The sequence below is a fragment of the Gallinula chloropus genome (genome assembly GCF_964237585.1).
Source record: "Gallinula chloropus genome assembly, chromosome: 1".
Taxonomy (NCBI): Eukaryota; Metazoa; Chordata; class Aves; order Gruiformes; family Rallidae; genus Gallinula; species Gallinula chloropus.
The window spans coordinates 42359544-42387133 of NC_140085.1; the positions used below are offsets into that span (position 1 = coordinate 42359544).

The 27590-nt window shown below is 40.4% G+C and overlaps 1 protein-coding gene across 1 annotated transcript in view; it reads left to right on the forward strand.

The window, feature by feature from the left end:
• KCND2 (potassium voltage-gated channel subfamily D member 2) overlaps positions 1-27590 on the forward strand; it is a gene marked incomplete at both ends in the record, with an annotated part of 275317 nt that overhangs the window by 242752 nt on the left and 4975 nt on the right. The window contains 3 exons of the mRNA XM_084272244.1: positions 14888-15050; positions 24181-24279; positions 25842-25931. Of these exons, the coding sequence (XP_084128370.1) occupies positions 14888-15050; positions 24181-24279; positions 25842-25931 (352 nt within the window). The remainder of the gene's footprint in view (positions 1-14887; positions 15051-24180; positions 24280-25841; positions 25932-27590) is intronic.

The following is a 27590-nucleotide window of genomic DNA, read 5'->3' on the forward strand; positions in this document are numbered from 1 at the left end:
GCCGTGTTCAACACACTGAAAACAACAAGCCTGACAGCAGAAAAGGACAGAAGACTTGCTATATAAAGGTCTCTAAAAAGAGATTTATACTCAGTGAGAAGCAAAACTAATTGAAAATGCATAAAAAGGAGAGGGTTTGGCAGTCCTCATTAAATTGTGCCTGTTGTAGAGATAAAAGAAATACAATTTGAACCAAAAGGTTGAGTAGAAATTTAAAATCCAAGGACAAAATTTTCAGTGAATGGCACAGGCAAAATTAAGCACGAGGGTTGTCAGATACTGGTTAGAGCTCCTGATTGATTCTGACAAACAGAAGGATAAATACATCGAATATAGTTATGCTTGAAGTGGAGAAAGGCAGAAACTGTTAGATTATTCTGTGATGCTGTTGTGGACCTTGAGGTCAAGCTGGAGAGAGGGGCTCAGGAAATAATCTTTTAGCTATGGTCTGAGTGCCGGTCAGGAGGAGCTTTGCTTGCCTAGTTATTGTTTACATCAAGGGGTCCAAAAACACAGCCTGCAAGGCCAAGATAAATCATCTGCAGTATATTGCTTTTATAGTGTTTTCAATTAACAATGTGATTCCAAAGGGTCATGGTAGGTCAAGGAAAGCTGGTGTGTGGTTCAAAATGTTCAAGAAACACTGCTTTGGGGAATTCAGTGCTCAGTGGATAAGCAGAAGGAGCCCTTATTTGCAGCACAGAAATTATTAGTGAAAAGGCAACTTTTACAGTGCTTCCATGCCGATGTCTGACATACCGCAGCATTTCTGTGAGCATGACACACAACCTTTGGAAGGAGAAAGAATTACAGTGGAGGCATAATATTAATGATTCAGAAAGTCTCGTGTCACAACCCTGAGCACTGCAGTATCTAATTATTAGGCATAACGATTTGCACACAGGCTGTGCCAAATAATGACGGGAGAATTAGACACCTAAAAATGGAGTCTGCCCTCTGGGGAAGGTCAGTGTAAGCCAATTGGTGGGAAAAAAGCCAAAGTGGTGCTGTGAGGCTGAATCCCTATTCCCTTACAAAATCCAGATCCATGCTACAATGAGGGCTACATCTGCCAGGAAAACATACTGACCCGTTGTCTTAAGCGAAACATCTTTGTCTTTCAAAACCTGAAAGAAGAGAGAGGGTTTTAACAGCTTTTCTTCCAGCAGGCAGGGAAGGAGGCACAAGTGCTCCCTCTGAACTCCAGCCTCGATGTTTAGTGAAGTCAAACCAACTTTGGAGATCTGGGATCAAAAAGCTTTTCCACAGGAGGAGCTTGACCCTCCATGAAAGCTCCAGTCTCCAAAAGCTGTAACCACTGTTGGTGGGTAACGTATTTTTTCTATGTCATAATTAAAAAATGAAAATTAATTATCTAAAAAAAAAAAAGACAAGACTTACGGTAGCTGTGATTTGGTTGTTCACTTAAAACAGTATCACATTTCAGGCTTGTCTTGCTGAATATTTAAGCATTTTATGAAACATAAGATGCATGGGAAGAGATTGAGAAAATCTCTTTCCAATGTTCCCCATAGCATTGTTTTTTGAGTACACTTGTGGAGTTTCTACTCTCATCTCTCTCTAGGAAGAGAAGTCTCACATGACCTTCCAAAATCCTTGCTTTTACCATTGAGTAGCTGGCAAATTTTCCACAAAATTCCAGACTTGTTTTAATGAACACTGTAATTTTAGAGAATTTGCATTTAAAAATGTGATAGAAAGGATACATAGCAGTCCAGAAACTCCATTTCTGAGAGATTTATGTGTAAATTCAGACATTATTAGTGATCTCTAAAAAGTTAAGATTTTGAAAGGGCTGTGACACAAAGTTTTTAAATATTTTGTGCCCAACAGAGACATTTTTTCTAAAATGGACAAAACACATGGAAAATTTATTCCTGTGAAATGAATGGTAGTGGTCGGCGTTACAAAGCATTATACCTGAATGACTGAGAGGATTGCTACGTTTCAGTTATGAGACATGAATTCAAGTAGGAATGGGGTTAGTAGCGACAGAAAGTCATTACCGTGTGGTTGCAGTTTACTAATGTTTAGAGATTCATTGGTGGCTTGTGTCCTATAGCTAGCAAAGAAGAGGTCACATCATAAACTGCACTATAAAAACTGGCAGAGTTAGGCAAACCCATTTCTACTCTTTCTAACATGCTGGTACCTCTCCTTATCTGTCCGTTCAAAGTCATGTGGACTCTCGAAGCTGGTGTGGTAAAGCATTCAAAGTCCACACTGCACAATCTGATGGTCTCCTCCCCACTGACCCAGTACTTCCCTTGTGTAATAACTGAGAAATTCTCTATTTAAATTACGCAAACTGTGTAATGCTGAGCTTTCACAGCCATTGGGAGTGATGCCTGGCAGCTGGGAGGGTGAGGGTTAAGCTGTCCATGGGCAGGCCAGCTCATGTAGGCTTTTGGTTTCTTTGCAAGACAGGGAATACAGCTACGCTCAGCTGAAACGAATTACTGTGCCAGGAAACTTTAAGAGGATTGAATGCTATAACATCCCCTCCTTCTTCCAAGGTTTGGGGTGATTTAGCTCTGATGGAAAGCTGAGTTGTGGAGAGTCTTGAGTGAACTCAGAAGAGGCTTTTGTTTTGCTAGATTTGAAGTACGTGAATTGTTTCATTTTTCCTGGACTTACCTCAGCAGGCTCAGAAATCCCTGAAAATTGAAAAAGAGCAAAAAAAGACAATTAGACCAAGCAAAAAAATAGTAAATACTCTCTTGCAGCTCGTAACTTCCACTGATGTATTTTCTCAAATATACTGTGAATAGAAAGCCATTAAAAATGTCATGAAAGAGGAAGGAGATGAATTTGAGAGGCAAAATAACAGTAGATGTTCACAGAAAAATTACTCACTTGACTCCCAGCTACAAACAGGCATTAAGATCTTGGACTGTGATAAATCCAGTGCACAAAAGTTGTACAAAAATTATTACTACCTTAAAAGGAAACTTCTTAGTCTTCTCTAAGAGTGTGTGTGTATGTGTATGTGTATGTGTATGTGTATTATATATATATATACACACATGTATAAAAATATAATGGAATAGCTTTTGCTCTTGTTTTAACAGATTTAGAGTTAGCATTAGTGAAAAATTAACTGAAGTATTCAATATTTGGCAGAGATCCCTAGAGCGTTAGGCCAGTAGCAGTGTCACACTGACACAAGCTATTTTGTGTTTTTTCAGCTTTGCCTCTAGGAATGTAAAAATAATACTGGTCCATGGGTGGCTGTGTGGGCAAGCAAAAAATCTGCTTGGCCTAATTGGCCGGTGCTGAGTGTAGCACAATAGCCTATTTTCAAATGAAGTGAAAATACTCAAATTAAAACAAATAATAAGAAGAAAGTTGAGAGGGTGAGGAGTTCTGATTATTTAAAGAGAAGAAAATAATCCTGCTTATTATTTCAAGAGCTCTTTTGAAACATTTTTACTATCAGTATTTTACCATCTTAAACTCCAGTGTTATCTAGAGGGACTAAATATGTAGAAGAAAAAACAGAATGTTTTTTAGTTACAGGACGTGCCAAAGGGAAAAACCTGTACTGTAGACCAAGGGCTTTGTTTAGTATTTCTTGGGGGGAAAAAAACCAAAATAAGGAGTTTCAAATTTGCTGGGAATCATCCCTAGATCTTCCTCTGCCCATTAGAGCGCTGCGTAGCATTAATGCCAGCGGTGGCTAAAACCACTGTCAGTCAGAGTTTTACTTGAACATGGGAGCAGCTGGATTTGCTTCCCAAGTGAAATCAGTTCACTGATCTCAGCGCCGTGCCCAGTAGCTGTCACAAAAAAGGCACGGCTGTCCTTGCAAACTTCGGCAGTGCTTTTCTAGTGTTAATGTGATTTATACTTGGAGCAGTTTGACCTGATGGCTAATATATACTCAAGAGAAATTTAGGAATGGATTGGCAGATCAATGCTTTGTTTTGACTTCACCGCTATTTAGCACAAGTATTGCAGCTGAAAGAAAATCTGTAGGATAAATTAATTGCATACAACTTTCAGCAGTATTCCTGGGATGAAACAAGAACACTGGACCCAGACTGCACCTAATCACACCACTAATAGGAAAATTCTCCCCTCACCTCCACAAGGTAGCACACCAAAACATATCCCTGGGCTTCAGAAAGGAGTGCTTGAATCTGCGCCGAAATATGTGCTTCACAGCTCAATCCTAATTTTAGTCATGGTGCTGAAAAAGTTTTACTAAACAGTGTGTTTCTAGAAGAATGCAGAAGTGGTGTGGTTTTGTCATCTTCCACATACTCCTAAGCAAAGCTGAGAGAGCATGGGATAGATGAGTGGACAGTGAGGTGGGTTGGGAATTGGCTGTCAGACTGAGCTCAGAGAATGGTGATCAGTGGAGCAGAATCTGACTGGAGGCCTGTGACTAGCGGTCTTCCCCAAGGCTCAGTGTTGGGTCCAGTCCTGTTTAATATCTTCGTTGACGACCTTGATGACGGAATAGCATCCACCCTCAGCAAGTACGCCGATGATACAAAGCTGGGAGGAGTGGCTGACAGGCAGGAACACTGCGCTGCCATCCAGAGAGACCTGGACAGGCTGGAGAGCTGGGCAGGGAGAAACCAGATGAGATTCAACAAATGCAAGTGCAGAGTCTTGCACCTGGGAAGGAATGTATCAGTACAGGCTGGGGGATGACCTGCTGGAGAAGAGCTCTGTGGAGAAGGACCTGGGGGTCCTGGGTGATGACAGGTTGACCATGAGCCAGCAGTGTGCCCTGGTGGCTAAGAGAGCCAATGGGATCCTGGTGTGCATCAGGAGGAGTGTGGCCAGCAGGTCAAAAGAGGTGATCCTCCCCCTCTACTCTGCCCTGGTCAGGCCCCACCTGGAGTATTGTGTCCAGTTCCGGGCTTCCCAGTATAAAGAAGACAGGGATCTCCTTGAGAGAGTCCAGAGAAGTGCTACAAAGATGATTCAGAGCCTGGAGCATCTCTCCTATGAGGAAAGGCTGAGTGAACTGGGACTGTTCAGTCTTGAGAAAAAGAAGACTAAAGGGGGACCTTATTAATGTTTATAAATATCTCAAGTATTGGATGCAGGGGGAAATGTCCGGCCACTTTTCAGTGGTCTGTGGGGACAGGACAAGGGGCAATGGCTGCAAGTTGGAGCTCAGGAAGTTCCGCACCAACATGTGGAAGAACTTTTTCACAGTGAGGATGACAGAGCCCTGGGACAGGCTGCCCAGGGAGATGGTGGAGTCTCCTTCACTGGAGATATTCAAGACCCGTCTGGACGCCTCTCTGTGCAATAAGAGCTAGGGAGCTGCTTTGGCAGGGGGGTTGGACCCGATGATCTCTGGAGGTCCCTTCCAACCCCTATGATTCTATGATTCTATGATTCTAAGGTGTCAGGGAGAACAGTAAGCATCCATGAAACAAAGCCGGGTGGGGGAGACAGGTGATGTTTAGCAGCTGCCTTTGAAATCATTTCGCAAGGAGGATGTGTCAAACCCTCATCCATCCTCCTGGGAATCGCTGAAGCCTAAGGCTGGACTCTCTTTACAGCCAAATTTGACATGGTCAATAAATTTCATACTGCTCATGTTTATCACCTCTGCTACAGGTCCTTTACTCAGTCTTTTCTAGGTGCTATGGTCAGAGCCTCATGAAGGCTTTGCCCATCCTTCACCCCTCACCTTTTCATGTGAAGAGGGGCTAGAGATCATGGTACTTTTGAAGGTGGGTTTTTTTTATATCCTGATGTTCATGTTGCTTTCAGAAAATAAATCAAGTAGGAACTGCTGGAATTCCTTTATACTCTGTTGTATTTGCATCAGTTTATTTAAAATGCTGGGCATTTGGGATTGGTATGCATTCATCTTCGTTCCTATTTCTCCTGTATAAAACAGTGTCTCTTAACTTTGTATTGCTTTTTAGTCTAGTTCTCCCAGGAAAGGGTTCTCTGAAAGAACAAAGAAAAGAAAAAAGAAAAATATAAAAAAAAAAATGCATTCACAGGACTAACAAATTTGCATTTCTTTTAGCCTAAATGTTGGTACGGATCTAGGAGTGCATTTTTTTTCTTCTGGTTAGCACAGGGGCTGGGTGAGCTATGCCCTTTCACTGATCGTTTTGTTAAGTATTATGTCACATGATCATCAAAACTCCTGTGCTGTGCCAGTAGCCTAACAGCTCTTTTTCCTCTGTCAGTGACAGAGATCTAGGAAGTAAGGCAAATTTTACCAGCTCCCACAAATACAGATTCAGGCAGAGAAATAACAGGGGTGAGAAATCACATATCAACATAGTGAATAACGATGGCTTGCTGTCCAAGTTGGCACGAGAGAAACAAGCTATTCTGAACTTGTACATACCTCTTCTTTGAAAACCGTGTGCAGTTCTGGTCTTGTTTTCTTGTAAATAATGTGGAGGAATCAGAGAAGATTCAGAAATAGCAAAAGGTATGATCAAATTTAGGGAGTAGCATCTGTATGAGCTGAGTAGGGTTTGTCAGGATAGAAAAGGAGTAAGGTTAAAAATGTATGAAAACCCAAGTGGTGGGAGGAGGGTGGTCAGAGATCACGCGCTGGCTGCTTTTGTGAATACAAGGCCCTGGTAGGGGGTATCATATGAAGAAAGGAACTGTGGTCAGAACAGTCAAAGGGACACTGACCAAGGGACTGTCAAACAGTGTTATGAATGCCAAAACCTACAGATTCAAGGGGACAAAACAAAGCCCGTGGAAGTGCAACCTACTAAGGATCATTAACTGCAAAGAAACTATAGTTCTGGCACTTCCTGCATTATTTGTAGCTGGTTGGAGGATGGAAGAACGTTCAAGGATATGTATTTAGACTACTCTTTTTCCTTATGTATGCATTTGCTTCAGGTCAGATTTTGGTGACTGAATACCAGGCTAGGTGATGCTTTGATCTGACCTATTACTGGTATTCTTTTGTTCATTTCTAAGCCTTGAAAAAGCTGCTCACTTCATCCTATATATGTGCTCGTGTGTGGGCACATGCACTGACCAAAGAACTATTGAAAAATTAGGTCCTGAGTAAATAAGTAATATAAATCATCGATTTTTAGGAGCAAAAACCTAGGAACATTTTCTCTTAGGGAAGTAAGTCAGAATTGCAGAGTAAAGATCAAATTCTCTCTTCTTTTTTTTTTTCCCCCTTTTTTTCTTTGAACTACTGTTGGCTTCACATAAAATGGAATGAAAAAACCGAAATGTCAGCATCAGGTCACAGAAAATGCAAAGTATCTGAGTGACAAAGGAAAAGTATATTCTTCCTGTAATCATTTGTACCATCTTATGAATAATTATCCAGCCAAGCATTTATTGTCTGCTTATCACTATGGCATCTTAAAGACTTGAAATTCTGAAGTAATGCAACAGAGTAATAAGTGAATCCTATGTTGATTAGATATAGTACTTCTAGGACTAAAGACAGTTTTAGGAAATGAAGATCATTTCACAGTCACATAGAGTGGTGTTTTTAAAATAGAATTAGCTCCTAAACAGCAACTTAAATACTTCTCAAATTGGCAATGTACAGGTTGAATCCTTAAGGCGACACAGTTGAAATGCTTATTTTGAAATTCCACTTAAACGTACTACCAGTAACAATTTAAATTATCTGTTGTTGGATGTAATGTTGAAATAAATGACTAATTAGTGTCAACTTGCCAGCATTTAGTCACCAAGCAGCTTGGAAGCTCTAGGGAGCAGCTTTATAACAATTTTCAACACCCTCCTTAGACAAGGACACCATTTTGCAATTGTCAGATATAATTTGACATCTCTATAACAGTGCTTTATGCGTGGTGCTTCTTTTTCTGCTCTCAAAAATGGAGTTTCTGTTCTTCACTGATGGTCTTTTTTTACCATGTGTCAGTGTTAAAATTCTTAACTGATACTTGCTCCCTTGCAGTGTATCTATCTGCTGTGTCCTAACTAACCCTGTTGCAGAGGGCGTTAATTGAGATCAGTTTACTCACAGATCTATGAGAGCACAAAAGCGGGGACTAACCACTCACTTCTCCTTTATAAAGCATGTGGCAGTCCAGCTGATGACTTTTATTCCTGACGTCCTCACTCTGCTGTACTAACCATAAAATGACACCAAAGACGTAGTAGGCCTATCACTGTGTAAGCATTTCCATCACAGAAGCAGGTGCTGGAAGCCTCAGTTCTGAGGTGTGCCATAACGGGCTGTGATGCTACATCATTAAAAAAACCAAAAAAAACCCCAACAAATAGACAAAAAGGGGTTTGAAAGCTCTAAAAACTCTAAAAAAGGCCCTTTTGCACATAGGAATGTGGCTGATGGCCAGCGCATTGAGAATGACAACGATTTAGGTAACCCCAGGACAGACAGTTTGTGACTTTTGCATCAACAAGTTTTTCTACCATACAGCTATTTTTTTTTTAATTCCTAAAAACTGTCTGACCCATTCAGAAATACTCTCTCTTTCCTAAAAACAATCGTGTTCATTTCTGCCTCTGAAATCTGGGGGGGAAAAAAAACCCCAATGCCACCTCAGTAATGCAGGAGTCAGCTGAGCTGTATCACTGGCCATTTCAATAGCCCCATGCAACACGAACCCGACATCATATTTCTATGATGCTTTGCAGCAGCTCAGAAACAGACAGGATATTAGCTTTTCCTATGGAGTGAGGGAGAGATGACAAAAAAAATACGTATCTTTTTGCCTTTTTGGATTTAGTATTTTATGGTAAATGAAAACAGAAGAAATTTGGTTATATGGATCTCTGTCTTGACTGTGAGAACCCAGAAGTGTTTCTCTGGGCAAGTCTTCCATTTTTTCCATGGAAAAGTTCCCTTTTTTTTATTATCTCTAAGCACTAAAGCCCACCTTTCCACATCTGTTCAATCTTGTATAAAAGCCCTGGTGCACATGCCAAAAAACACCCCCAAAATAAAACAAACACCACCACCCTCCCCCCCGAAATTTATTAGAATTTTATATTTCAGGAACTGCAAACTCAGCCAGGTGCAGGGGCATTTGACTCTCTCGCACTGCAGGCTGGAAAGCCCAGGGAGCACTGCCACTCTTGCAAAGCAGATGTGGTTTTCATCATTCATGAACAATCATTCTGGCCAGCTCTTGGAGGAACGTTTGTGGACCCCCAGAGGGGACCACGTCCATCACTACTGAGCAGCAGAGAGGGCTTCTGCAACAGAGGGCCCTTCGCAGCCGTAAAAGCAGCTGGGAAGATTATTTGCAATTCCATGCTGAATCTCCCTAGGCTGGAATAAAATTCGGAATCATCTATGTAATGTTCTGCATCTCACACTAACAGCAATATTTTGTCTTATTAGAAATTACTTTTCCAAAATCACTAAGCTATTTTAAGACCTAGGTGAGGCTGCAGATTCATCATGATTACTGTTAGTGTCAGAGAGGATGGGAATTGCTTTTCTTGCCTCTGCCGGCACGCAAGCGCGTGCCCGATTGGGTGACTGGCTGCCTTAAATGCACGGGCCAACGAGCAGCTGTATAATCTTCTCTGAGAGTCTCACCAGAGAAACCTCTGGGGGTCTGTCTGTGGCTCTTGGAGAGCAGGAAACGTCCATTAGCCGAAATGGGAAGCAGGAGGGCAGAGGCAGGTGGGTAAACCGCTGACCCTGTCCAGGGAGAGCAGCTAGAGGATGGGAGGACAGACCTTGTCCTGGAAAAGCAGGGTGCTGTCCTGTTAATAGGCTCCAGTGCAAGAAGGTTGAACTCTGCCTGGATGCCATGTGAGATCCGTGGGGAAATTTGATTTGTCTCCCACGCATGGGAAAAAAAAAGAAACCATCGTGCTGGCTTCTGCAAAGATTGTTTAGTTTCCCTGGGTTCCGTACTGTTCCCATTATTCTTTGGTCACAAATTCCCTTGCTTTTAAAATAAATATTATCAAGTTAATTTTAATGACTTTTCATTTTACAGCTCCATTATTTTCCAACATGTTTTACATGTTTGAAAACAAAAAACGCTACCAGCTTTGCGTTTCAACAAATAGGATGGGAGCTGACAACAGACCTCAATCAATGTAATAGCTTTTTTAAAGAATGTAAATTAATTCGAAGGAGGTGGGAGAGGGCACGTGTATTTGTAACACGCATTGAAAAATGCATTTGCATTTAATTTTAATGGCGGTTATGCCCTCTAGTGACAGAAAACGTTATTGCTGCCAGATTTTCCTGGACAGTGACATTTTTTCCTTAAATGTGTCTGTAAGTATCAGCATAAGCTCTTTGATCTTTGTTAAAATGCACACCCTGGATTTATCCCTACCTACATATGCCCTGCAATTTCAGGGCTTTTGTGTACAGGTCACCTAGGGCAGGGAGGGGGGTGCAAACACTATTCCAACTATAAACTTCTGTTCTGTCAAACATACACAAAAATATTATTAGATTAAAATTTCCGTGATTCCTTTTTTTTCTCCATATACACCTGTTTTCACATGAAAAAAAAAAATTGGTCCTGTGTTCCAACTAACAAACAGAATTTAAATGAGCAGCATTGTCCCCCTCATTTGTTAAAATTATTAAAGAAAAGACCTTCTCTGCTCACATCAAGGAAAAATGACCAAAAAGTATGACTCATTTTAATTATAATTCAGGCCTTTGACCTAAGAAATAGTCCATCTTGGAGCCATCAAAACCCAACCTTCATTAGATTAAGGAGCAAGATAAATAGCCAACAATGCCACAAGTACAGCCTCTGTTGCCTGAGATTTCTTGATCTGTGGGTTTTCAACACCAGACATATACTACTTATCAGTTAGAAAAGCAGAATGCCTTTGGCAGGGGGATGCCCACAGGTCAGCCCCAATGTGGCAAGCCTTAGGTTACAGAATGTGCATTTGTTCACCCAAACACATTCATGTTTCCCAAGCTCCTATAACAGTTGAGTCTTTGGTGTGTGATTCAGGCTGCGTTGCGTGCCCCCCAAATCTGTCATGCAATGCTGTAAGAAATCCTGCCCCTGTTACTCAGTTCAGTACTCTGAAGGATCCAGTATTTGCCAGATGAAAGAATCCACCAGCTCACTGTCTTCCCTTGCAGTAAGGAGTCAAATAATGAAAAAAGTGGTCTGTCTCCTGTGGAATACAAAACATCTGAGACAAACACACATGCATCTAAACCCATCCATCCCTGTACGATGTCATTTAGCGAACGGATACCCACAGACTGCCAGCAATCGCACATGTCTGACCTGCCTGAACTATGCCTAGTGAAACCTAGGCATTAGTTTGATCATGCAGTTTCTGACTTGTGATTCGATAAGACTTGATTGACACATCTAGTCAGTCATAGCCCTTTGCCTTCGCTTTTTGGCTAATGAAGGAGAATGCACCTGATTGATGACAGAGATCAGTGCAACATCCTTTTTTTCTCCACTCATCCAGAGCATACAATACTGGGGTGACAATTTTGATGTTACAAAATTAGATTGTCAGTACAAATCATAAATGCCCAAAGTCTGACTTGAGCTTTGACCACAATAATAGACATATGTGGGACAGCCTATGTACAAAGCCATGAAAAGGCTGCAACAAGGCGAAAAAAGCTTGTAAAGGAGAATATGTTTGCAGTCACAATCTGAAGTGCAGTGAGACAAGCAGGGTAGAAAGAGATAGAAACCATAAATAGTTTCCTTTTGAAAAGTGGCCCTGGGAAAATTGCTTAATAAGATTCCATATTTGTTGTCTCCATGACTGAAGAGATCAGATTTTCTGCAGAATTTAGAATTTGTTTTAGACATCAAGTATAATTTTCTCACTTTGAAATACACGCACCACAAAGCTACCCTGCCATCTGAAAATGGAGCTGTGCTCTTTTTTTTGGTTTAGACTTTTCAAGGCAGAAAGCTATTACAGGTGGGGTAAAAGAAGAAATTTTCCCTTCATTTCACGTCATCCACCTTCCACTGGTGGTATTCGGTGATATATGACCAAAGGTAATGTTTAATCCAGCAGGAGGAACTTCATTAACAATTCTGGTCATGCCTACACTAGACTAAAATCTGTATCTCTTGTCTCCAAGGAGAGCAAAGCCAACCAGGGTAAATGTAGTAAAAACTCAGTTTTGTCACAGAAGTGAGCAAATATTTTCTCACTCTGTGCGGGAAGGCTAATTTCTTGTAAGTCATTTGTTCTGACTGTAATTTTATTTAAACATCTGCAATACAGTGTTTATCAACAGGAGAAAAACTACTTATGTAAGAGTTATTAATGATGTGAAAGATATTATTAGCACATAAACGATGGACAAACAACATTATACTTGGAAAATGTCACCACGCTACAACTGAAATAGAAAAATAATCAAAAGCAAGTTATTTTAAAATAAGCAGTATATCCATCTACCTGTCATTTTGCCCAGAAGGTAAGAAAAACATTGCAAAATACTTTCATGTACCAAACAATCCTCGTTTTTATTTCGATCTGTAACAGTGAAATGCTGTGAAAAGGCATCTCCTTATGTCAGTAGGCATGTCCACACATAAATACTGAAATGTCAGAAAGAGATCAGCTAACACTTTCTGTCACCACTCCTAAAGCATAAGTCTGCACTTGATTCACATAATTACAGTGTCACATTATTAACAGGATGAACTATATCCCTGAGCAACTTCAAACTAAATTAATTAGAGCCACAAATGCCTTCTGTCCACAGCAGCCATTGGTGACACTGTGAGCTTATGAAGGTTCAGCAATTTCACATTTCAAGTGACAGGCATCTAAATATAGGTTTGGAAATCTAATTTAAAAGATACTTTCCAGTGGTACTGGGCATGTGTAAATTTTGCATTCCAAAATCTGTTTGTGTCATGTATGTCAATACATAGTGCCTTTAAATCCCTTTCTGTTGATACACTTTTGATTCCATTTAAGAAAATACTTGGACTGTATCAAAAAAGATCAAATAAAATTAACAAATACTGAAAACTGGCAATAGTTATCAATGATTTCACCCCAGGACTTCTCCCCTAAGCTCAGGACCTTTGCCCCATGCCTACCACTCACCTCACCACTCTGCCTGAAAAATAACCTTGAGTTGGTTAGGTGTCGGGGATCCCATTTGTCAAAGGGACCTTGAAAAGGTCATTTATCCACTTCCCTGCCCAAAGGAAAGAACAGCTGGGCATGTATCACTCCTGACAGCTGATAGTCAGCACTGGCTTTAGGAACATAAGCACCAAAAATGCTGATGATGTGAGGTGGAAATGTTGATGTGATGGAAAGCATGACTCTTTCTAGTATTTTTCCAGTTTTATACATCTTGTAATTAAGACCTGATATATTAATAATTTAGAAGATTTATTCTATTACATTATGTCGTTTTATCCAATCCTGCATGTCACAAAATCAAAAGCTAGTAGCATTCAAATTCCAAGCAGGTGTGGGGGGTATTGGTGCAATTTTTCCTGTTATCATTTTACACTTGGGCGTACTTTGTAAAGTAACTAAACATTTATTTCACACAACATAATCTTTGTCAATAGTCTGAGACTTGGTTGTCTATATTATATCTGCCTGGATGACAATTTATTTGAATATTTACATTAAAAGCCTTCCTGTTACCTTACAAAATGCACACCATTCATCTTCACCTACAGGGCGACACATAACCTCCTTTTGACATGTGCTGAGCTGTCATTGCTAGAAGGTGTTCTCTAACACCGTATAGATTCTTCTTCACTGGATATCCACATCCCTGTATCTCCTCCTTCTCATGATTAGGTGTACGATCTGGACCATGTGTCTTGAAAAGACACTCCTACCCCCCAGTTTTTCTATTATTATTTCAATTCCTGCTGAATAGACACGTTTTGCTTTCCAGGCAGCACTCTTCAAACACTGACACTCCTGCAGTTTTATTTCTTAGTTTTTCTCATTTTAACAGTTTATAAATTCTTTGCAACAGGGAATGTGCTACCTCTCTGCTCACAAGCATACTAAACTTGCATGCTACAATCAATGTTGAATAATAACTTAAAATACGGTAAAGGTAAAAACCAAATGGTACTAGAAGGTAATTTATCTCTTCATTAAAGTCTGTAGTATCTAATTACATAGTTGTCTATAGAATATGGCACTCTGCAGAATGCAAGGAGCTGGTATCTTTTAATAAGCTGTCACTCCCGCTACGTACTTCGGCAGGACTATGTTCTCACTTGCTGGACAAAAGAATATCTGACATCATAAAGACAGGTATTAGCTCTAGTAATTCTGAGCACTGCCAGAATTTGCAGTTAGAATTTGCTTTGTTGCTTGCTTGCTTGTAGCTTGAGTTTTTCACTTCTGCTCTTGGCTAGATCTTAGAAGGGACCTCTAGACGTCGGCTGGTCCAGCCTCCCACTCAAAGCTGACCTATTAACAGCAGTGGCTTAGGTCAGCCACACTTCTATCTAAACAAGTGTTGAAAAATCTCCATAAATAGAAAGTCCACAATCTCCTGGGCAAGCTGTTTCAAAACTGTAGTACCCTCCTATAGTACTATATCAACTCAGTGAAACAACAGATTATCCAGCTTGGTATCTAATTTACCGAGTGGTCTCCCTAGGAATTTGCAAATGGAAAGTAATGAGCTTTTTCAACAAGCAAACAGGATAAGGACTTAATTTCAATAATGATTTAGAGACAGCCTGGGAAGACTAGGTGCCCATAGTTTGATCGACAGGATACCCAACATTAGGTTGAAGTTAAAATTGTGTGTGTACAACACTGAGCAAGCTGTATACGTATATATATGCATGTATACATAGTATTATTTATATGCAGCAATTATTATTTGCAAGAGAAGATGATCTATTGTGCAGTTCAATATTTACTAGAGATTTTGACTTTACTAAATATTATATTTTCTTTAACCCAGGTATGGTGACATGGTCCCGAAGACAATAGCTGGCAAGATTTTTGGTTCAATATGCTCCCTGAGTGGGGTCTTGGTCATCGCTCTGCCAGTTCCTGTAATTGTCTCCAACTTCAGCCGTATCTACCACCAGAATCAACGAGCAGACAAGCGCAGGGCACAAAAGGTGAGGTCCTAATTTTCCCCTTTTTTGTTGATGAGCAATAAATATGACTATTTGTATGCTGTCCCTCCTCAAAGTGATTTTTTTTAAGCAATAAAACTACTATATGTATGTACTACAATGTTAGCCCAACTCCCAGATGCAAATGCTCAGCTACTTTTAGTGAAAGAAAAGGTTCGTTTATCTTGTCTTTTAAACTTTACAGATCTGTTAGTGTAGTCATTTATCCTAATTTTTAGTCTAGATCTAGTATTTTCAGACAATAGCTGCATTGAAGACTTTTCTGTGTTTTTCAGGCAGACTTTCTTTCCACCAGAGTCTTTTGAGGAAAAAAAACTACAACAAAAAAAACCCTAAACCACCTAATAATGATTTCTAATGTCTGTCCTAATAGTCTGTTTCACTAATCCATGTGTTTAATTCTCAGGATCAGTCTCTAGGGAATCTGATTACTGGGGAACTTGTCTCATCAGCTCTAGTTTGCTTAAAGGACTTCAGAAAAAGAGCTTGCTCAAGGAAAGCCAAACACACAAGTCTGTTTTTCTAGCTTCTTTGATTTGCTGAGTCTCTCACTACAATATCAGCTAGCCTCACAAGAAGACTCTTTTCCTCCCTGACCCATGTGCACAAGGTGAGGAGCCAGGATGAACTATTTACATGAAGAGATGCAGCCGAGACAGGATGAAGTCACCTTATTCATCTCTGCATTACTCCCAATGCCCTGTCTCAATCCACTTTGCCCAACCTTGCAATGCTAAGCTGCTCTGATAGCCTCCTTTGGCACCTGAAGCCCTGATAAATGATCTGAGATGCATTACCCTCTGCTCCTCTGCTGATGGCAGTCAGGAGGGCTCTGAATGCAACACAGGTTGCAAGATTGTCAGGGCTGAGGTGTCACCACTGGGGCGTTTTGTGGTCTGTGGCCTCTCTTTAGAGGTCCTGAGTCTCCTATGATTCAGGGGGAGAAGGATCATTGTCCTTAGAGTTTGCAGGCAGGCTGTGGCTCGGGACTACATACATAGACCAAGGAACTCAAGCAGCTGCAGGCTCAATCTGCCTCATACAGACAACAGCACCAGGTTTGAAGCTTCAAAACTGTTTGTGTGTTTCTTTCTGGCCACCTTTTTGACTGATTTCTGAATAAGAGGGACATGAATTACATGTACGCAGTAATACCATTCCCAAAATATCTTAAAATCAGGAGAAACAGAGGTATGCAGACATGAAAGTCAATCATGTGCCCAGGCTGAAGATATTGCACCCTTTGGTGGCCACGTCTCAGAATAATACTGTCAGATGAGGAAAATGAAAAAAAGAAACCAGGTATATGACAGAAATGTCACACCTTTCTAGAAACCTGATTTAAAACACAGGCTGCTGCAGTGATCCAAATACCATAGTGTACCTATCTACTAGTTCCACCCACCCTTTTGCACAACATCTTGTCCCACATGCTAGCTCCAGCTCTGCTTTCCCCTCTCCCACGTCTGGAACATGCAGAGCAGACGTCACTTTCTAGACTACAGTTGTTTTTTGTCAAGGAATTTTCCACTTCTGTTTGTGTAATGGCAGCAGAAAGAACAGTATGTATCATCCAGAGCACAGTGCCTCATTACTGTGCTTCCAAGCATTGCGCCAGTCATGGGTAACAGATCTGCTTGATCCCTGCAATCAATGTGCCTGTTCTGAGTTTTCGTAATAACTGCAGACACAACCAGCCTTTCTTCAGATAGGAACTGTCTCCTACTGTGTGTCATGAAACAGAATTTTCTATGCCTGCTTTACACTTGCCAGTGAAAAAGAGATGGACACCAGAAAACACCTTGCAAAAATTAGATTGGCAGGATGGCTGATATTCCCCATATTTTCTTCCTGAATAGAGACTGCTTGAGCTAATAACTGACTTTTTCTCCTTGCAAAACAGTGAGCTCATTGTATGTTTCAAACAGGAATATGAAGTGATGAATGGCAATCCTGCCAAGTGTCTTTTCCTCTGCTGCCCAGAACAATGCCAAGATTAAGGATGAGAGATTTCCTCAGACTGTGTTTATGTCCTTCTTGCTTTGGAGAAAATGGTTTTGAGGTCTGATTAACATCACGGGATGTGTGTTTCATTGGTATCTCCTATTGCAAAGCTAATCTCTAACAATCTAAAATGACAGATTTTGAACCAAGTATTGCTCTGATGGAGTGAAAAAAACCTCAACTAACAGCACTTCTGGGCACTGTATAGTCCATATTTAGCAATATTTAGCTATGAAGTATAGCCTTGCATTCCACAGGAGAGTTCTACTGCATTGTATGAGAATATTCAAGCAGAAAGGTCATATTATTAAAGTTTGAAATCCCTTCTTCATTCAATACAATAGAGTCTTTATACGGTTTTCTAAAATAAATGTTTCCCTAGGCACCAACTTTATTTTTATTCTCTAAGGCTGAAGAACATTAGTTTAGAAGGTGCTGTTTCATGGAGCACAGCACGAATCCCTGCAGGCAGTGGAACCTCTTACTGGCTACAGCAGCTTCCATCTGACTGAGAGAGTTGGATGTTTGAATTGTGCAACTTACTTTATCAATATCTCGTACAGAAGCCTAATCATGGTCGTCTTCAGAAAAGGCAAAACACTTGGGCTGTAGGGAAACTCAAGACAAAGTCCTCCAGTGAAGAGCTGGAATCAAGTCCCAGGAGCCCTGGGAATTTTCATCAGGTTTCACTTATTTACACTAGCTCTGTTTAACAGCTATGTGACCATCAATATATGCATTTATTGAGTTCTGCACAGTCATTCAAGATTAGATAATTCTATTTCTTTCTCTTTTTTTGGCAAAATGATGCTGCAAAGTAATGATCAAGAGAATATGTGAGAGAAATTTATTTATATACCATCTCATTTTGAATGCTTTTTAAAAGAAGCATCTGCTTCAAATAATGGAAATATATTGTTGTAAAAGAAACCTCAATATAAACCACCACCACCCCCAAAAGAGAGCTATTAAAATAAAAAATAAAGAAAAAATATCTGTGATTATCAGAGCATTTTCTCCTATCAGATAATAAGGTCCAAGGATTTGACCTATCTTCTTAATAAATAAATAAATAATTTATTAAAAATAGATATTGGAATTCAGGGCAGAACTAATTATGCCCTGTAGTTGTACTATACCTTTTCCTCAAGAAGATTTATCACAACTGAGACAGTTTTGAAGAATCCTATTTGTGAAATGTATCTCAGATAGAGACAACCTCAAGAGTCCAAGTTATTTTGGTTGCCCATCAGTAGCTTCACACAGCAAAGGTAATGGCAGACGTGTTATGACTGGTTCATGTAAGGGAACAAGGGGAATGAGAAAAGGGAAGGGTGGGAATGGAAAAAGGAAAGGACAGAAAAGGAAAAAGAAAGGTTTAGGTAATCGTGGATACCATTTCCTATTCCATATTTGTTAGGTATCCAAGGTTTAGATATGTCTAGACCCTCACAGTGTCATATTCACTGGTATGACTACCAGCACAGGGAAGGAGGGGGAGGAGGCATAGCTGTCCTCTTTGAACAGGTGTCTGCTCCATCTCAACATACTCCATCAGCTCTTACGACAACATTATGCTCACCCTGAATGAAGCATTCCCTACCTTTCCTGTTTTCCATACAGCTATTTTTCTACATCTTTTGAAGGCAAGAGCCTTGTATTCTCTAGGTAGGTAAGTCCTCAGTTCGGGTCCATCTTCCCACTGTTGTTCATTACCTGATAACTGAAGGAGCTTTAGTTTTAGTTGCCCAAGCACTTTCCCCCTGCAGTGACTTTTCATGGTGCCTCAACAGAAGGCCCAAACAACTGTCAGCTATACAAGCTGACTTAATATGTAAAATTCAACCTGAATCTTTCATGTGAGCATGGTCTTCTACCTTTACATAGCAAAATACATCCTGAAGATGTGCTTGGCTTTATTATTTATTGATTGTACATGACGCATTTATCTGTCAAGTTATGAATAATTAGTTACTAGATAAATATAAATAGCTCTAGGATAAATTGCAACAACAATTGCTTAACAGCACCTGGCAGCCTAGAGCTGAGAGTTTGCAGCAGGGAACCCTACTAGCCATCACGACTTCTTTAAACGAGATAGGCTATTGATCTCAGTAGGGTTGCAGGGACATAACTAACAGAATAAATTACCCAAGATTTTTTAATTTAGCACAAACATATGTAAAACTTGTATTTACTGAGAATAATTTAAATAGATTGTAAAAGCAAGGCATGATGAACCTTCTTGAATTCCATATCCATTAATGTACAAAGTAAACAATATTTTTGTCTGTACTGCATTCTGACATCCTATAAATTATTGTCAGCTAATCTGAGGTCAGTTATTTACAATTGCTGAAAATTAGAGTAGAGTATGAAATGTGGGCTTGATTTTTCACTTGAAAGCAAACTTACAGGATGGATTTCAGAAAGGACAGAAAAAACCTGATGTAAATAGTAATGTGGAGCATCTGTCTTATGAGGAAAAACTAAGAGTGCTGAACCTGATTAGCCTGGAGAAGACTGAGAGTGGAATCTCATCAGTGCTTATAGATATCTAAAGGGTGGATGTCTAATGGATAGGGCCAGACTCTTCAGTGGTGCTCAGTGACAGGACAAGCAGCAATGGGCACAAACTGTAACACAAGAAGTTCCATCTGAACATGAGGAAAAACTTCTGCATGTTGAGAGTGACAGAGCACTGGGACAGACTGCCCAGAGAGGTTGTGGAGTCTTCCTTCCCTGGAGATACTCATAACCCACCTGGGCAGAATCCTGTGAAACCTACTCTAGGTGATTCTGCTTTAGCAGGGAGGTTGGACTAGATGATCTCCAGAGGTCCCTTTCAACCCCCACTGGTCTGTGATTCTATTTTGGTCACTGCTCCAGGAGCCAGTGTTGTGGTTTAGCCCCAGTAGGCAGCTAAGCACAACACAGCCACTCACTCACTCACACCCAGCAAGATGGGGAGGGAATCAGAAGTAAAAGTGTAGAAACTCGTTGGTTGAGGTAAAGACAGGTTTGGTTTTGTTTTTTTTTCTTAAAGGGGGTGGAGCAAGGGGGCATCAAAACCAAGAAAAACAAGCGATACATAAAGACATAGTTTCTTGCCACCAACCGATGCCCAGCCAGCCCCTGAGTAATGGCAGCCCCCATCAACATCCCTTTGGTCACTTGGGGTCAGCTGTTCCAGCTGTGTCCCCAGCCAACTTCTCGACACAACCCCAGCCTCCTCATGTATGGGGTTGTGTGAGGAGGAGAAAAGGCTCTGTACTAAAACATCCCTGTGTTCTCAACACTCTTTTCATCACAGCTACTACAAAGAAATTTAACTCTATCCAGTACACACAAATGACTGTGAAGGAATTCTTATCTTTTAATTGTAGAAGATCATTAAGAAATAGTAAATATAATGTAAGTAATTAGCAGGTTTTGAGATTTGACAGTAAGATATTTAACCTGGAGAGCAGCAGAAGAGAGACAACAGGAACTATCCAATTACTAAATTACCTAGGCTACCTAGGCTTCTTACATAGCAAACTGGAGAGGTTCTTACCCAAAGTGATTCCCAGTACTGCCATAAGCCCTACCCTAAAGTGATCCTGATAAAATCTCTCTCTTAACACAGCTGGACAGCTGAGAACATCTTGAGTGTTAAAAGCTGGATGTTGTAGCACCCCACAGTGCTACACTTAGCACTACTTAAAAACCTCGTGAATATATATGTTTGTATTTCTGTTGTTGAGTAACAGTGAATTCCCTTTGTAAGGTTTCTCTACGTGTAGCCATATACAAGGATGCACATTTAAGCTGTAAAATTTGAAGCTAAAAAAAAAAAAATAGAAAGGATACATTCAAAAGAGAAGTTCAGTGCTAACCATCGATCGCTCTAGGAAGTTTCAGATGAGATGATTCTGGTGGAATCTCATCAGAAGAAGTAAAAGAACTGCATTTCAGCTACACTGGTTTTGTCCTAGACAACATAAAAATTACCAAACTTAAAGTTTCACACCGAATGGTTAACAAGGAAAAGCTCACAGCAAAGAAGATAACCTACTGCAGGAGAATTTAGTCCTTTCTTTTTTTTCACTAGATATTCTACAAAGAAGGAAGGGCTGTACAGTGGATGAAAGGGGCAGTTATCACTCCCTTTCTGCTGTACATGACAGAATGCAGCTAGCAGACTAAAGGACAATACAGTTCTTCTGTAATCACAGTTTTCCTGATGTCATCACGTCGTTTTGGTGTCCTTCATGGGAATTCAATTCTCAGTGCACAGCTCTTAAAAAATCCTGTGGCTGGCATAAACTTCTAATGATTCCTTGATGGGAATTGTGAGGAGTCACTAGACTGCTCTCGCTACAGGAGTTGATATAAAACAGGCAGAAGCACTGAAAAGAAATCTTACCACTTTAACAGATTTTTTTAAGCACCTCCAGTATCAGTATTAATTTCTAGAAGTTGAAGTATAAGCATGGAAGCCACAATATCAGGTTCCTGTCCTGGTAACAGATATATTGTCTTCTTTTTTGGTAAATGATGTAAATTCAGGCCATCTAAAAGAGTCTCAGCAAGAAAGATGTAAGCTATTACTTTCCACCTCACAAAAGCTTTCTAAGATGCAATAAATTCATATTTGCAAAGCAATTTGAAATCTTCACGTGGAAAGTACAACCTTATTATATGTGTTGTAGCACATTGATATATTAAGGTAGCCTGATGAACCATTATATTTTTTTATATTTCTTTATTAAAAGGTGCTGCACCGTAATTACTGCTTCAGTCACTGAAAGAGAAAATTAATATGCGTGCTGAAAGAAAAAACATAACTAATGTATGTAAAACGTTTTTTCATTAAATCTAATGAATCTCCCCATACAAAGAGCTCACTGAAAGGTACCACGGCTGAAACATTTGTGACAGAGATCACTTATTTATTGGATTCCATGTTGCACCCTGCAAAGGCATCTCTAAAGTATCTAGAGCTTCTCAGGTTAAACAGTAGTGCTACGAGAGACATTTCACATATTTGTGAACATAACCCAGTGCACATGTCCCAAACCACGACTCTTCTGTAATGCAAGCACATGACTTCCCCCAACCTTCAGCTCATCATGTTGGTGCTGCATCTTAAGAGCTCAACCTTGCAAATTACCTGTTTTCTGCCTGCCCAAAGGTATTTTTAATTACCAGCCCTGAGGACTCAGCCCTAACCACATCATTGGTCCTTGATGTGCCACAAAGGAACTTGTGTGAGTCTGGAGGGTCAGAAATGTTAACCATTTTCCCCACTGGTTGGCTCTTGGGGACCCCAGGCCAGCCTGACAAGTCACCCTCTTCATTGCAGCACACTGGACTGCCTGAGGCTGGTCAGCCGGGGTGGCCAGTGGAAGAGCCCTGACTGGGAATTTACCCCCCAGTCCAGCCTCTGGGGAACCACCTAGGGTGATGAAGTGTGGGGCTGCAGGTGTCCTTTCAGTGCCAACAAGAGGAAGGGGAATGTAGGAATTCACCTGTCAGATGCACCAAGCAGGTGATCCAGGCCCTTCACCCCTCATCACTAGAAAAAGGTGCATTGACTGCATGGCTGGAAAAGCTGCATGCACCAAGGAAGGTCACAAACCAATGTGCTATGTTAAAATTGCCAATATATCACAAAATTAGGCAAAAGCCTCTTAGGGGAGCTTTTTGACTCAGTGAAGCACACGTTCACAGCATTATCTTGTTTTCTTTCAGAACAATTAAAAGATATTAAATACATGACATGTAACATAAGCCAGATTCTAGCCATGTTTGCTGTTGGCTTTCATGAATTTCTTGGCTCACGGTGGAGAAGATCTGTAAGTTTGAGGCTGTGAGTGCGAAGAAATGTGGTGTTGAGTCATTCCTCATAGACAGTTAATTATTAACCATGCCAGAGAGATCTGGCAGCTGCAGTGCCCAGGCTGCTTCCCTCCGTAAGTGTTCAGGGTTTCTCAGTCATTTCATGTTGACACTTAATGCCACATAAAATGGGGCGGTGGGGGGAGGGAATGGGACAGGGGTGTGGTCACTCTGTTTTCCAAAAATACTAACTCAGTAATTATCGGATAAGAAAATGCCTGTTAATATATCAAAGTCAGTTTTTCAAGTTCTTCACGGTGTCATTCAACTCCAGATGCTGCTCAGCATTTGGCTTTCAGAATCAGAAGCCAATACATGAAGACAAATCCAGACTCCCTCTTACACAAGTAACCAGCCACAAAAAATTACGGAACTGGGATGCCATCCTAAAAATCTTCTGCTTTCCATAAAAGCTTCTGTTTTCCCTATTACTGGCTGAGCAAGTCTTTTCGTCATGCCTTCTGCTAATATTGGCTTCTAACTGTTCTACAAAAGTCAGTAGGTGCAAAGTGTCCTTCACTTATGTGCTACCTTCTGCTCTGGGTTGAAAGGCACCTCCACAAGCAATGAAGCTCACCTGCAAAGATCTCTCTCATCAATTTTATGCCTGCAGCCTCTCAGAGATCAGGTTATGGAAAGATTATGACCAGTGATGACAAGCATTATACCAATACTCATGAAGAGGTAAAAAGGCTTTTAAAAGACCTGGCAAGCATTCAGAAATATAGCTGGGAGATAGCGTAAAAAACCACTACCACATTCTGCTGCTCTAAAACCCAGAAGGTTCTGAGAAACCAGCTCACAGCAGTTGCAATATTATGTTTTTTTTCTGAACCATTTGTTCCCCTTTAAAAAGATTTTCACTGCAGGAGCAGTTGAGATGGATGCCCATGTTCCTGACCCACAAGGCATAGGGAGTGGCACAGTTGCAGCAATGTGAAAGTTTTGGGGTTTTTTTTTAAAGGCATTTACATGACAATCAGTCTAACTCCTTCCCCCAAACTATTGTTCTTATTAGTTGATGCATGCAAACAGATAAAAACTTGTGTCATTTGCATTTTAAATGGGAAGGCACTTATGATTTGCTCCACCTGGATGACAGATGCAGCACAGCCTTCCAGTGGTTATGATCCTGGTATTCAGAAGCAGCTGATTCCCATTAGCAGTTTTCAATGAAGGGAATAATGGATACAAGTGGCACTCTCCCTTTTGTCTGTTTACACAGAAAGCCAGACTTGCTCGAATTCGTGCCGCAAAGAGTGGGAGTGCTAATGCCTACATGCAGAGCAAACGAAACGGCTTACTGAGTAACCAACTGCAGCAGGTAATGTTTTTATATCCTCCACCTCCAGAGAAACAGCTTAATGACAGCCCAGCAGTAGCTTATTCTATTTATCACCAGGGCAAGCCAACTTGGGTCTTCAGGTAATGTTATCTTTACGGGTAGATTAAGGAAGGATAAATTGGACAATTACCATTGTTGAAGGAAGCTTATGAGAGTTGATGATGAGGTATTAAAAGATGAGGGAAATGGCCAGATAGAAATGCTGGATTCAAATGTAACCCATATTTTTGGAGTTAGATCCTGTAGAAGGCTTCATTAATAAAGCATTTGCTTCTTAGGAGGTAGGTTGCATTTGTCTCATTTGCCTTTAGATGGGTAGAATATGGATGAAAAAAACAGGCTGCAGCATCGGCGAGGGAAGGAGGTAGCTCTGCAGTACCATTTGTGCAAAGGGGTGCTGTGAAGTAAAAAGCATTCCCTGGAAGTGCCTACTGTGCTCTAAGGAGAACCTCAACGGTTACCTCAAATGCCTGGAAATCTAATGTTACCTGAAGCAAACTCCCTTCTTAGCCCTGCCAGGGAAGCCAGGACCAGGGGCAGGAGCCCCAGGCAGCAGCTGGGACTGGGATCCACAGCAACGCGGCTGCTCGGAGATGCAGCCAGCTAAGAAAGACTGAAAACACAGTGTTTTTCAATCCCTGATGTTTTCTGGCATTGAGGCAGTTCCCTGAGGGATACAGGAAGGCTTTCATTCCTTTATGCCCTTTCTGTTTGGTATGTGTTAGAAAGCCAAACGCTTTAACCTATAGCCAGAAGAAGAGGAAGTGGCTGTCGGTCCGTCCGGTCTGGCACAAAAGACGAGCAAGTCAGAGCGCTCGCTTCTTCCTCGGCTTGAAACAACTCAAGTCTTTGAACTAAAGGGACACCAAAGGCTTCCTTGCCATGCAGATTTCAAATATCCCAAAGTTGAATTGTAATCTTTCCCATTATCCCCCTTCCTCCCTGATTGAGTTTTCTGCTTTCTAGTGAATAACTATGAAAAGCAATTAATAAACAGTGAATGCCTTCTACTGAATTCTTCATTCTGTGTCAGTAACATCTGCTGTACGCTTTCCAAACTCAGCAGTTTGGGATCACTGACATGATTTTTTTGTGTAAGCAGCAATACCACAAATTCTTCAGTGCTATGAAACGATCCCAGGAGGACAACTATGTTTAATTTCCTCCAAATGAGGCACTTTCCCAGGAAAAAAAAAAATATTTTACTGACACTTAAATTTATGATAATTTTAAGCATGCGTTGATTCAACATTCAGAGCTTATACGTTGATTGCGCTTGTAAATTGTACTAGTCTAGCTACGCATAGATGATCTAAGATGGAAACATATAACAGCAGGTGCAAGGGAAGGAAAGAAAATATTTTGATTAAAAAAACAAACAATCAAAAGATAATTCAGGTCCAAAATAATTTGGGTTATACCGTGTAGATGAAGCATTGCTACCGTGTACAATCCAGATTAGTTCTGATCAGATATTTGGATAAGAGCCCTCTTGTTCACAAATGAGAATAATACAGAGTTCTGTGTATTAACAGTCCTCCAGTGAAGAAGAACAGGCCTTTGTCAGCAAATCTGGCTCTTCCTTTGAAACACAGCACCACCACCTGCTTCACTGCCTGGAAAAAACTACGGTAAGAAAAGACAATTGTGTTTTCTTGTGAATTCCAACATCAGCCTAGTTTTGAACGTTTTCAGTATTTCTTCTAATTAATAAGCCTTTATATGGAAGTGGTAAGCTGTGAAGAAAAGCCGTTTTGTCTTATTTTTAAGGCGCTATACCCACTGCATGTAAATAACAGAGAGATACTGGCATCAGTGAGATGACACCAGCATAGCCAAGCTGTGTATGTGACCTTCAGTGTGATTTTCACACGCTCCACGACGCTGTCATTTGCACTTTTCTGTTGTACAGCCCGTAAAACAGAGTTTGTAATCCTTACACATCCAATCCTTGGTGCAGTCAAAGCAGGTTTTTGGGTGACTTAATGTCGGGCTTTTGTACCGGGAGAGCTGCCGAGTGTTTCCTCTGACGTCAACACGATCCTTGCTGAAGTGACTGTGAAAGAGGATTCCCAAGCATCCTGTTTTGAAACTTCGAGTACTTAATCCAGATGCAAGCACAAAGCTTCGAAGTCTTCTGGCTTCAGTTTAGACACAGAGATCCCTGTAGAAGCCACCATTGACATTCACAACAGCCCAAATAGATTTGAAACTCCCTGGAAATCAAAAGGGCTACTTATTATATGCTCTCTATTGTTTTGTCTGGTCAATACCTGAACAGTTATACAGCCATAAAGGATTATAAACTACAGCAGAGTTATGAATCAGTACAAACTAAGTGTCGTGTTTACTAACAATGTATTTCTGGGCAGATAATGTCACAGCAAAACCCCCACCCACCCCTAATTTTACATTTTTTTCATCTTTTCTCATTTCCTAAGGAAGTTAAGAACATAAATATTAGGCATATTAAATTTATTCTTCATAGATTTGGGAAATTCATATAGAGCAAACTAAAATTATGCCCTTGTTTTTATATTTTTGGGTGGTTATATAGCCATGCAAATTTTACCTAATATTGTAGGCAAGTTGGCCAACATCCATTAAGACACCATTTACAAATTTACATCTAGTTTTATAAGTTCCAGTTCCATATTAAAAATTGTATGATTTCTCTTTAATTTTTTTTAAACATAATGGAGCTTTATGTCATTTTGTCATATCTTTGAGACTTTCATTTGAAGACTCAGAAATGTTTCTGCTATATTTGGTATATATAGATGTGAAAGTCTCTCTGCTCTTTCTCAAAAAATTAAAAAAATATTTTAAAAAATTAAAATTTTCCCCAGTACAGACATTGCTAAATTAGAATGTGATGTATGTATATGTATAATTTAATGTCCTCCTTTTGATAGCATTTCTTTGTAAATAAAATGTCCCAGTTGCTACATCACTTAGCAATACGTCATCCCACAGGTCCTTATGTTTTCTCCATTCTTACTTTTGGAGCATTAATTTTTATATAATGTGCTGTAGGACAAAATGTCTTGCTTCCTATTCAGAGCATAATGTGCCTTCTTTGCCATGATTCAGGCTGGGTCCTTTTTGGAACATTTTTGAGACATTTTGTGCTAGAACCTTATAATAGAAATCTGCCTTAAAAATTGTCCCACAGTTGAACATTACAAACATATTTTAAAACCTTAGTAGTCAAACCTTCGTAGAAATCATGGGGGAAAATGCTATTCATTTGGTGGCAGTTGGGTTCAGCTCCCAAAGCTTTGCATTTC